At 43.0% G+C, this 12,905-nt stretch overlaps 1 protein-coding gene across 1 annotated transcript in view; it reads left to right on the top strand.

Moving 5' to 3' along the window:
• The window catches only part of UBE2G1 (ubiquitin conjugating enzyme E2 G1), a 32,735-nt gene that overhangs the window by 16,724 nt on the left and 3,106 nt on the right, over positions 1–12,905 (top strand). The window contains exons 2-3 of the mRNA XM_069971147.1: positions 10,170–10,272; positions 12,435–12,532. Of these exons, the coding sequence (XP_069827248.1) occupies positions 10,170–10,272; positions 12,435–12,532 (201 nt within the window). The remainder of the gene's footprint in view (positions 1–10,169; positions 10,273–12,434; positions 12,533–12,905) is intronic.

Here is a 12,905-nt window from a genome sequence, read left to right as displayed (position 1 = left end):
GACTTGTGAGCACTGGTAAATGCAGACATTATATAGGAGCAGCTGGAATGCATAAGCTGACCACAATTTGCCGCTGTCACTTGAGCGTGCCTGGCATATGTACCACGGCTTAGACAAGGGCCTTCTGCACTGACCTTTCTGAGCGTTTGCCTGCAACTGCTGATCTAACACCGGATGCAAGCTGAGCTGATCTGAGCTGGCTCATGGTATTCAGTTACACCGTCGCTCTCAGAGGGTGTATATATTGTAGAATGCGTCTTACTACTTGGTAAACACAATTTTAGCAGAGTACGATCTGTACGTTACTTATCTGTGTGAAATGATGCAATACAGATGACTTCATTTATACTTTTATATTTCTCTTATTCAGATTACTGTTCACTTATTGACACAAAGTGGCAAAAAATATATATATTCTTTTCTAATGTATTTCTGCGTGCATTATTATGGTTGCATCCATCTTATTGGAGCTTTTTTTAACAGTATTTTCAGAGACGCTTCACAGCAGTCACATGGACCATAGAAATCTATAGCCTGGAGCTGGCTAGTTGTCTTGTGTGAGTTTTCTGGGCATGCTCTGTGTCCTGTGCAGAGGTTGATGTACTGGGAGTTGTGACAATAGCCTAATGCAGATGTAGCTATTAACATTCCCTGTGCAGTGCTCATTGCACAAGTTTAAAGGAGAAGTCCGGTGTTTTTTTCTATATGGGGGGGGGGGGGGGGGAGGGTAAAAAGTCATTATGGGCAGGAGGCAGGGGGCGGGGGGGGGGGGGGATAAAAAAAAGACAATATGCTTACCGCTCCCAGTGCCATGCTGTGCCGCATCATGGCGCTCCTAGACCCTGCCGGATGTCGTCCTCTCCCGGAACGATGACCCAGGTTCGACGTGGCATTTAGCCCCCTCAGCCAACCAGTGACTGCAGCGGTGCCCCGCCCCAGACACTGGCGGAAAGGTCGTGACATAGCAGAAGGGGAGCTTAGAAGCCAGCTGGGGTCGAGGAGCGACCCTGCGTGGGCATCGGGACAGGTAATTATAACGATAACTTTTTTTATTCCCCTTCTCTGGGCTTCTCCTTTAATGGAGGGAGTGCTGCCCACATACCACACACTAAAACAATAAAACATGTTATCCTTACCTGTCCGCGCTTCCTCAGTGTCCTCCACTTCTGAGACAAACTCGTCTCGGGAGTGGCAGCCGGCTTGGCCAATCACCGGTTGCGGGGCTGTCCTGTCTTAGTCAGTGATTGGCTGCAACTCCCAAGTTTCAAGAGGTATTTCAAGAGGCAACTCTCCAGAGGTGGAGACTCTGCAGTCAGCGGGGGGCATCGGCGACATCAGAGGGGGACACCGAAGGAGTGTGGACTGGTAAGGAAAACATGTTTGTTTTATGTGTACCAGCAGCAATATATTAAAGGTAGACCGCCAGACAACCCCTTTAAGAATCCAGAATAAGGCAAAAGGAAGTCTGCATATCCTCAATAGTTCTCTTATTAGGCATGAAGATTTACAAATCAGAGCAAGGTTTTGATGTGAGTTAGCAAGCATAGCAGAACCTGAACACCAGCCTTGTTTGTGCTAAATGCAGCCACAGCCCTTTCCTGATTTTCAGGCTTGCATGAGATCAGTGTTGTGTTTCCATGAAGTCAAATGGTTGGCTGGTGACTAGAAGCACAAACTTGGAAAGTTTGGATACCGCTCATAGCTTCTGAATTTAGCTAGAGGGTTCTTTCTGCTTAGTCATGTTTTAATAGTTAAGTAGTTGTATTCACATGCCTGTAAAGACAAGCAGAGCAGCTGCATCAATCTGAAGAGCCACTAACCCCAGCCTTATATTTTCGCAGTCTGGCCATGCACTCAGTATGCCCGGATAATTCCAGAAAATGTAAGCGGCAGCGCTTTGTGCTGATCTCCACGGCTCATTCAGGCAGCTATTATTTGTTACGGGTGTGAATATAGTTTTCAATAGCTCACAATGTGTGCTTTTCAACTGCAAGCAGGGAGTGATCCTTCAATTTTAGAACTGGGTCTGTTTTGCTGTCAGACTCCTGCTTTTTAGGAAGCAAACCTAAACATTTGAACATCACCTTTTTTTTTGTGTGTGTGTGTGTGTAAGTGTACAGTCTGTGCATGTAATTAAAGTGTTTTTTTCCCTCAAATCAACTGGTGCCAAAGATTTGTAATTTACTTTTTAATTTACTATTTAAAAAAATATATATCTTCCAGTACTTATCAGCTGCTGTACGTCTTGCAAGAAGTGGTGTATTCTTTCCATGGGGATTTGCTACTGCTCTGGACAGTTCCTGACATGGACAGAGGTGGCAGCAGAGAGCAGTGTCAGACCTGAACAGAATATACCACATCCTGCAGCTGATAAGTAGTGGAGGACTCAAGAAGGGAGTAAATTACAAATCTCTGGTACTTTTTGGCACCAGTTGATTTGAAGGAAAAAATATTTGGGTGAACAACGCTTTACAGGGTCATTGATAGTTTACTTATGTATATTTGTCCTATAGGTCAATATGTGCTACCAGATTATTACATCTAAGGCCTCCTTCTTACAATGTATATTTCTGTCTTTATACTGACCATAAATAGGGATCATACAACATTTTTTTTTTTCCTGTATATTTTCAGAAAGTCTTGTCTGCATAAAAATAGGACACAAACTTATAAAGTCCCTATATGCGGAACTGACTCGCCCATAGAAGTTACTGGGTCTGTGAAAAATTAGGGCGGCATACAAATTTAATTGGTATACTGTGAGTGTTTGCAGACCCTTTCCTAAGCATTCTATTTTTAATTAAGAATTTCTTCCCTTTTTGTGAATCTGCAAGTATGGATTTGATGCAGATATATGGAGAGGTTGTTTTTTTGTTTTGTTTACAGATCATCAAAGAAAAATGCAGACTACAGATTCACATCTTTTCAGTCTGCAAAGCACTTACGGTTGTGGGGAGGAGGCCATCTAATACTCCCATTATTGTGTGCTAGATATAAATGGAAGGTGATCTTCTTTCAACCAGACTTGACATATGGCATTAAATGCACCTGTCGCCACCTTCTATGTAGAATGTATATAATTGCATCACAGATTTAGTTACCGGTCAGCTGAAGCCGTGTGCTGTGACATCTCAGGCATCTAAAAGGAACGGTTTGAAGATACAGGAGATGGCAGCATTTCATTTTCTTAAAATGGACGTGAATCTTATTCTTGCAATCAAGTGAGAATTTTCTGAAGCGTCGCCCTCCCAATCTCTAAAGCGGTCTTCTTCCTAAAACTCTTCAGGAAATGACCTACAAAATATTATTGAATTTCTAGTAAAATGAGTTCTCCACGGTGTCTGATATTTGCATAAGTAAGAATGTACATGTGACGTGTTGCTTTAAAGCCACTTTCTGCATGTACTGTAAATATGGCTCTTTTGTATATTACAGGCCTTAAAGCAATCATACTGCTAATTCATTATTAGTCATTATATTTATGTAGCCTTAGGGTCCTATTACACAAATGAGATTATTTATCGTTAACCTGAAATCGTTCCCCGTATTACACAGAACGATAGTAGTTAGTCATCCTTGGCTGAGAAAGTTCATCCCATCCACTTGTTAGCAGCGCCTCGAATATCCTTCCCCACCAGGGATGCATTGCTAACAAATGAATGAGATGTACTTTGCTGGGCTTTTGTAGCCCAGAGAAAAGTCCAGTGGGCTTTTAAGACTAATTTGCATACTAAAAGGGTGATATCCCTGTATTAAAACAGATAACGGAAATTTCGAGCTGCCCAACTAACTTCACTTGGAATCCCGCCTGCTATGTGTTTCAATGGGATGCCATTTCTTGACATGTTAGTTCTTTGCGCTAAGGCGCATGAGGCATCCCATTAAAACAGATAGAAGGTGGGATTCCCGGCAGAGGGTGGGGGTCTGCTTGGAATTCTGCTTGTTTTCCATAGTGTGAATGGCCCTAAAGAAGCACTCCAGAGGGATCAGGAAGTTATACAGATTTGTAAATTACTGTTAGTAAAATAACTCATTTTTTAATCATGAAATGGCTTAGGATACCTCAATTACACCCTGTTTAGTTTCTTTATACACAGTAGTGTCTTCTATTCTCAATTTTTATATGTGCCTGATAATTTAGTTAATAATCAAATGGGTGTGAACCTACTTTTAGTGTGCAGCCTGCAGATGTGAATGTTTTTATATTATGGTGCATGTATACCTAATACACACCCCCTGACTGTATAGTCACTCTCATTTATTTATATAAATGAAGTTCACGCCCATCTGACTATCAACTGAATTGTCTCAGTAATGGTAGGGCATTTCAAGAAATTATGGAAATCCTGTTTAAGGGTATATTCACACGGACGGGCTCACAGCGAGATTCTCGCTGCGAGCCCGGCAGGTCCTGGCAGTTCCCATACACTACATACTTGCTGCGGTCTGAACGACCGCAGCGAGTATGTAATTATACCGCCCTTAACCCCTTCTGCTCCCCCGCTGTGTATATACTTTACCTGTCCTCGCTGCACGGGTCCGGCGTCCTGCTCTCCTGTCCGGCCAATTAGTGTGTTGCCCAGCCGCAGCCACTGATTGGCCGGGCGGGAGAGCAGGACGCCGGACCCGTGCAGCAAGGACAGGTAAAGTATGCTTACAGCGGGGGGAGCCGGGCGGGAGCAGAAGGGGTTAAGGGCGGTATAATTACATACTCGCTGCGGTCGTTTAGACCGCAGCAAGTATGTAGTGTATGGGAACTGCCAGGACCTGCCGGTCTCGCAGCGAGATTCACACTTAACCCTTAGGGGACACAGCCAGTTTTCATTTTTGCGTTTTCGTTTTTCCCTCCTCGTGTATATAAGGCCATAGCGCCTGCATTTTTCCACCTAGAGACCCAAGTGAGCCCTTATTTTTTGCGCAACTAATTGTACTTTGCTATGGCAGATGTAATTTTTGCCTAAAATGTGCCGGGAAACCAGAAAAAAATTCAAAGTGTGGTGAAATTGAAAAAAAAAACGCATTTCTTTTATTTGGGGGAAATGTGTTTTTACGCCATTCACCCTGGGGTAAAACTGACTTGTTATGCATGTTCCTCAAGTTGTTACGATTAAAACGATATGTAACATGTATAACTTATATTGTATCTGATGGCCTGTAAAAAATTCAAACCGTTGTTAACAAATATACGTCACTTAAAATGGCTCCATTCCCAGGCTTATAGCGCTTTTATCCTTTGGTCTATGGGTCTGTGTGAGGTGTCATTTTTTGCGCCATGATGTGATCTTTCTATCGGTACCTTGATTGCGCATATATGACTTTTTGATCGCTTTTTATTACAATTATTCTGGATTTGATGCGACAGAAATTGCGCAATTTTGCACTTTGGGATTTTTTTTGCGCTGACGCCGTTTACCGTGTGAGATCAGGAATGTGATTAATTAATAGTTTGGGCGATTACGTACGCGGCGATAGCAAACATGTTTGTTTATTAATTAATTAATTTATTTTTATTTATAAAATGGGGAAAGGGGGGTGATTCAGACTTTTATTAGGGGAGGGGGTTTTGTGTTATTAAAAATACATTTGTCTTTTACTTTACACATATACTAGAAGCCCCCCTGGGGGACTTCTAGTATATGTACTCTGATCTCTCATAGAGATCCATGCAGTATAGTTATACTGCATGAATCCATGAGATCGGTGTTCTATTACTTTTGGCTGCTGCAGCCAAAAGCAATAGAATGCCGAGCCGGGATCAGCGCCATTACGGAGCAGACCCCGGCCCGGGATGGATGCAGGGATCGCCCCCCCGCAATCGCGCCGCAGGGGGGCGATCCCCCCACTAGACCACCAGGTATGAATAAAAGCAAGTATTTAGAAGCAGCTGTCAACTTTGACAGCTGCTTCTAAGTACTTAATTAGCGGGCACGGCGATCGGACCGTGCCCGCTAATAGCCGCGAGCCCGGGCTACACGCGGCACCCGGGATCGCGGCAGTTCAGAGGGTGGTCGCCGCGCGACCCCCCTCTGAACTCCCATAGCGGCACGAGGATGTTCAATAACGTCCTGGTGCAGCTATGGGTTAAAGAGTCACTGTCGTATTTTTTTTTTGCAGAAATCAATAGTCCAGGCGATTTTAAGAAACTTTGTAATTGGGTTTATTAGCCAAATCTGCCATTATCTGCATGTAAAAAGCCTTTTCCCAGGTCCCCCCCTCCTTCCTCTTTTTCATCCACTCTGAAAAATCTGAAAATTGTGACTTGTTGCAGGAGACGTCCCCTGTCTGCTCTAGGGAGAGGGGAGGGGGGAGGAGGAAGGAGGGAGTTAGCCGGCAGCAGAAAGCAGATAACAGAGGATTACAGGCACGGAGCTGGGTGACAGCTGTAATCTGAGCTCAGACAGGTCACTGGTGACTGTCACAGGAGATAACAGGTGAGATATTTGTAGATTAACTCTTTGTTGTCCTGTTTTGGTCTTTTGTTTAGCTCTCTCCATAGGAGAACAATGAAGACAGGGGGGAGAGCTTCAAACAGCTTTTTCATGATAAAAATGCATTTTTCGGATAATAAACCCAATTACAAAGTTTCTTAAAATCGCCTGGACTATTGATTTCTGCAAAAAACAATTTCACGACAGTGACACTTTAACCCTTTAAGGACATGGCCCATTTTCGTTTTTACGTTTTCGGTTTTTCCTCCTTGTGTTTAAAAGGTCATAGCACTTGCATTTTTCCACCTAGAAACCCACATGACCCCTTATTTCTTGCGTCACTAATTGTACTTTGCAATTACAGGCTGAATTTTTGCATAAAGTACACTGCGAAACCAGAAAAAAATTCAAAGTGTGGTGAAATTGAAAAAAAAAACGCATTTCTTTTATTTGGGGGAAATGTGTTTTTACGCCATTCGCCCTGGGGTAAAACTGACTTGTTATGCATGTTCCTCAAGTCGTTACGATTAAAACGATATATAACATGTATAACTTATATTGTATCGGATGGCCTGTAAAAAATTCAAACCGTTGTTAACCAATATACATTCCTTAAAATCGCTCCATTCCCAGGCTTATAGCGCTTTTATCCTTTGGTCTATGGGGCTGTGCGAGGTGTCATTTTTTGCGCCATGATGTGATCTTTCTATCGGTACCTTGATTGCCCATATACGTCTTTTTGATCGCTTTTTATTACATTTTTTCTGGATTTGATGCGACCAAAAATGCGCAATTTTGCACTTTGGGATTTTTTTGCGCTGACGCCGTTTACCGTACGAGATCAGGAATGTGATTAATTAATAGTTCGGGCGATTACGCACGCGGCGATACCAAACATGTTTATTTATTTATTTATTTGTTTACTTTTATTTAAAACCTGGGAAAAGGGGGGTGATTCAGACTTTTATTAGGGGAGGGGGATTTTTACTATTAACAACACGTTTTTTTTTTTTTTTTTACACATATACTAGAAGCCCCCCTGGGGGACTTCTAGTATATACACTTTGATCTCTCATAGAGATCTCTGCAGCATAGATATGCTGCAGAGATCCATGAGATCGGCACTCGTTTGCTTTCGGCTGCTGCAGCCGGAAACAAACGAGTGCCGAGCCGAGGACGGCGCCATCTTGGACGCGTCCCCGGCCGGCATCAGTAACGGAGATCGCTCCTCCGGGACAAGGTCCCGGAGGAGCGATCTCCCCCACTAGACACCAGGGAAACGTTGCCTCCGGTAATCGGAGGCAGCTGTCAACTTTGACAGCTGCCTCCGATTAGCTAATTAGCGGACACGGCGATCGGACCGTGCCCGCTAATAGCGGCGGTCCCGGGCTACACGCGGCACCCGGGATCGCGGCACTTCAAAGCGGGGCCGCCGCGCGGCCCCGCTTTGAAGTGCTAATGAGGACATAGGACGTACCGGTACGTCCTATGTCCTTAAGAGGTTAAAGTGTCACTGTCGGGAATTTTTTTTTAGTACGGGCGATTTTAAGAAACTTTGTAATTAGGTTTATTAGTCGAAAAATGCATTTTTATCATGAAAAAGCAGTTTGAAGCTCATTGTTCTCCTATGGAGAGAGCGAACTAAAAGACCAAAAGGAGTTAGTCTACAAATCCATCGCCCTTTATCTCCTCTGACAGTCATCACTGACCCCTCTGACCTCTAATTACAGCTGTCACCCACTCTGTGCCTGTAATCCTCTGTTATCTGCTTTCTGCTGTCGGCTAACTCCCTCCTCCCCTCTCCCTAGAACAGACAGGGTTGTGTCTGATGCAACAAGTCACAATTTCCTGATTTTTTTATTTATTTTTTTTTGCAGTGGATGGTAAAGAGGAAGGAGGGGGGGACCTGGGAAAAGGCTTTTTAAATGCAGATAATGGCAAATTTGGCTAATAAACCCAATTACAACGTTTACTAAAATCGCCTGGACTATTGATTTCTGCAAAAAAAAATGTACGACAGTGACTCTTTAAATGATCCACAGCAGATTTCCCACTGCGAGTTCACAGCGAAATACGATGTGATTCCCTCCAGAATTGACAGTAACGGATTCACAGCGGATTTCTCTGTGAAATCTGCTGCGGATCAGTTACGTGTGAATCTAGCCTACGGAACAGTGCACCCTAAGGGTGCAGGCAAATCTGCCTGCTGCGACTGATTATCGCTCGGTGGAATAGAAAAAAACGATCAGCCGAACGTGTTTAATTAAGCCCAAACCTAAAATCATCGGTCACCCACCGCGCATCGCTTCGTGGAATAGCGGGGCGCGGCAGGTGACCGACTATTTGAGAAGCAGCATACATTACCTAGCGGGGGTTCTCCTCCACTCCGTCTTCCTCCCCAGGTCCCGCGACGCAGCATTAGCTTCGGTGCGGCCTGACTGAGCTGTCAGACCGCTCAGCCAATCACTGGCCGGGACTGCCGCCGCTAGTGATTGGCTGAGCGGCCTGACAGCTCAGTCAGGCCGCTCCAGAGTTCATGCTGCGCCGCCAGGTCCGGGGAGGAAGACTTGAGAGGAGGAGAAGCCCTGCAAGGTAATGTATGCTGCAAGGACATCGGTAACTATGTCCCTGCAGCCCTCGCTAACAATTGTCGGGCCATGTAATAGGCCCAGTAAACGAGCGCCGATCTAGCAGATCAGCGCTCGTTTACATAGTTGATCGGGCCCTGCTGGGCCCGTGGAATAGGACCCTAAGCCAATTTGTGATGGTAACACTAACATCTCATTTTTGGGGGGTTGGTTACACGTCCATTTTTACAGCTTAAAGCAACTCTATACCCACAATCTGACCCCCCCGCCCCAAACTGCTTGTACCTTCGGATAGCTGCTTTTAATCTAAGATTTGTCCTGCGAACTGTTCGGCAGGTGATGCAGTTATTGTCATAAAAAAAAAATCTTTTAAACTGGCAGCCCTGTGCCCTTTGGCCGTGGCCTAATGCATACACAATGTAAGCCATGGCCAAAGGGCACGGGGGCTGCCAGTTTAAAACTTGTTTTTTATGACATTAACTTGACATTAATCTTGGATTAACTTGACATTAATCTTGGATTAAGGGTATATTCACACGGGCGGGCTCGCAGCGAGATTCTAAACGACCGCAGCGAGTATGTAATTATACCGCGCTTAACCCCTTCTACTCCCGCCGGCTCCCCCGCTGTAAGCAGCATACATTACCTGTCCTTGCTGCACGGGTCTGGCGTCCTGCTCTCCCGCCCGGCCAATCAGTGGCTGCGGCTGGGCAACACACTAATTGGCCGGACGGGAGAGCAGGACGCCGGACCCGTGCAGCAAGGACAGGTAATGTATGCTGCTTACAGTCGGCGGGAGTAGAAGGGGTTAAGGGCGGTATAATTACATACTCGCTGCGGTCGTTTAGACCGCAGCAAGTATGTAGTTTATGGGAACTGACAGGACCTGCCGGGCTCGCAGCGAGAATCTCGCTGCGAGCCCGCCCGTGTGAATATACCCTAAAAGCAGCTATCTGAAGGTACAAGTGGTTTGGGGGGGGGGGGTCAGATTGTGGGTGGAGAGTCACTTTAATTTTACAGTTTTGACAATAGTTTTTTTTTTTTTTTTTTTTGTAATTAAAAAAATCATGTTATACACGTTTAATAATGTTTTAATTAAGGAGTAAATATTCTGCCATGTAGCTAACCTTTATTTTTTGTTTTTGTTTTGCAGAACTAAATAAAAACCCAGTAGAAGGGTTCTCAGCAGGTTTAATAGATGACAACGACCTATACCGATGGGAAGTTCTTATTATTGGTCCTCCAGACACATTATAGTAAGTATTCTGCTACTTAAACGTGCAACTTGTTGATTGGCCAAGCAACCTGTGTCAAACTACAAATTAGGCTGAGTTTACACTACATTTTTTGTCATCCGTTTTTGCAAAAAATGGATGCATTTGCATGCATTCATTTTTCCATCTAAAAAAAAGCATCAGAACGAATCAGTTTTTTATTTTTTTAACATACACAAAAAAAGGCAGCATATATATAATATATATATATATATATTATAAATATAATTTTGTTTTTATTTTTTTATTACACTTTTTTTTTTTTTTTTTTTTTTTTAAACCCGTTTTTTGCAGAAACAGATGAAAAACTGATTGGGACTGGGTTCCGCTAAGTTTTTGCAATACGTGATAAAAGCGGATGCCTTTGTGTGCATCCGCTTTGATCTTTTTTTTTTTTTTTTTTATTATTGTCAATGAAAAAACGGATTAAAACTGATGCACACAGTCATCTGTTTTTTGCCAAAAAAATTGAAAAAAACGGATTGCAAAAATAAAGTGTGAACCCAGTCTTGGTATTTAAAAAAAAAAAAAAAAACAGCTTTTTTTCATGCATATAAAAGTTTAAATCACACTCCTTTTCCTAATGTTATAAAGTAAACTTAAAAAAAAAAAAGGTAAATATTTGCTCTTGCCACATACGGAATCGCCCAAACTATTAAACTATGATGATAACTTGATGTTGGTAAGTTTTAAATATTCTTGCTTACTTCCAGTAAATCTCTCCCCTGATTGTGATGGACATACAGGGTATGTTCCCACACAGTAATTTTTGGCTGTATTTTTCTTGAGAATTATATTTCTAATGGAAAAAACGGCTTTATTTAATTTTAGTTATTAAAATGTTATTAAAAGATGGGAAAATTGTCTCCAAGCCTCCTCCTAGTCGGTTAGCACACTCATGCTGAGCTCATATTGGTTTTATTCCCTTATTTTGGCACGTGATGCCAACGTCCCAACGAAGAAAATAAAAATATAGCTTTTGCTGCAGCCCGGAAAAAACAACAACAAAAAAAAATGTTAAAAATTTGTCAGGCGGCAAGGGGCAACGTAATAAACAATCACTACTTACCTCTTCCCGTGCCTCATATGCTGGCTTGCCAATCTGTGGTCCCCTCCGGGCTTCAAGATCTTTTTTTAGAAGTAGTCACTGATTGGCTGATGGGGCAATCCATCAGTCGGGTATTTTAGGTTTGGGTATTTAAAATGCCCTACCATTTGGCCTCTGCAGCATGCATTACATTGTAAGCTATCAGTTCCATTCTTTCCTTTAATTACACGTTTTTCTTACGGCTTGGGCTAAGAGTCCGTATAAGAAGGCCTTAGCCTATCTGTAAGTAAACACAGATCTCGAGATCAGTGCTCACTTGCAGAGCCTTTACAATGGTTTTCTTGCCGTCAGCCTATAATTTTTATTTTTGTATCTTAAGCAGTTCAGAACAGCCCAGACAGTGTTTACTCTTCAGCATCTGATCACAAGCCCCATTGCACATGGCAGTATCTGCCTATTATAATCGCCTCATGTAATCAGACCCCAAGTGTATATGGTCAGTAGGAAAGGGGGAATAAATAGGTGTTAGGTTTCAACGACTGCTTTAATAAAACATAAGCACAATCTTCTTTCTACACTCCCCACTTGTAAGAGCAAAGTTGGCTGGACCCACCAATTTTTAAAACAATTGGCTGACTGACTAATATGTATGGGCCACCATAAAGAGGAAGTCAGATGAAATTAAAGAAAGTAAGAAAGGCACGCGGGTGTGGGAAAATAATAAAGTAAACTCTGTGCGCCTCTAGCGCCGCTCTCGTTGATGACCTCTAGCTGTCATTTTCTACTGGAATCCGGGTATGTCATGTACCCAACGCTCAGCTAGTCAGTGACTGGGGCAATTGCCACTGGAAGAGCTGCAGTGTCCCATTTCCAACTGTAATAGAAGGAGCATCCTGCTCGGTCTCATAGTTTGCTGTTTCAAGTACAGGAACCAGTGATGTAGAATCGAATTTCATCCTGCAACGCTGGCTCCTGGTTTGCAAATGGGGTCCCAGATAAGGACAATTTTTTTATTTTTTTATTTTTTGGCTTTTTTTTTTTTTTTTCCTTCTTATGGATCAGTACCTATAATGTACATTTTTTATTTGCTCCATAGTGAGGGTGGTGTATTCAAAGCGCATCTTACTTTTCCAAGGGATTATCCTCTAAGGCCGCCTAAAATGAAATTCATAACAGAAATCTGGCACCCGAATGGTGAGTTTTGTTCTGAGGTTTGCTGTTGTTTTTTTAGGGGGAGATTTATGGAAGGGTGTAATATATACCTGATGTAAACTGACCACAACAACCAATCACAGCTCCTCTTATATTTTACCATAGCTGAAAGGTGAGCTGTGATTGGTTGCTGTGGGCAGTTTACACCAGGTGTATATTTACACCCTTTCATAAATCTCCCCCTTAATGTATGTTTAAATCATCACTTTCTACTACATGTAGTAACATGGCTGTTTGCCTTTTATCTTTCCTGCCACAAGCTTTATAGTATTATATGACCGATATCTGTAGGGTCATATATCGATGTGTTCCACTCTATTCCAGGTTTGCTTTGTATATGGTGTAAAAGTAGTTA

The sequence above is a fragment of the Dendropsophus ebraccatus genome, chromosome 5 (assembly GCF_027789765.1).
Source record: "Dendropsophus ebraccatus isolate aDenEbr1 chromosome 5, aDenEbr1.pat, whole genome shotgun sequence".
In the NCBI taxonomy this organism is placed as follows: domain Eukaryota; kingdom Metazoa; phylum Chordata; class Amphibia; order Anura; family Hylidae; genus Dendropsophus; species Dendropsophus ebraccatus.
This window is presented reverse-complemented; position numbering and strand designations above follow the sequence as displayed.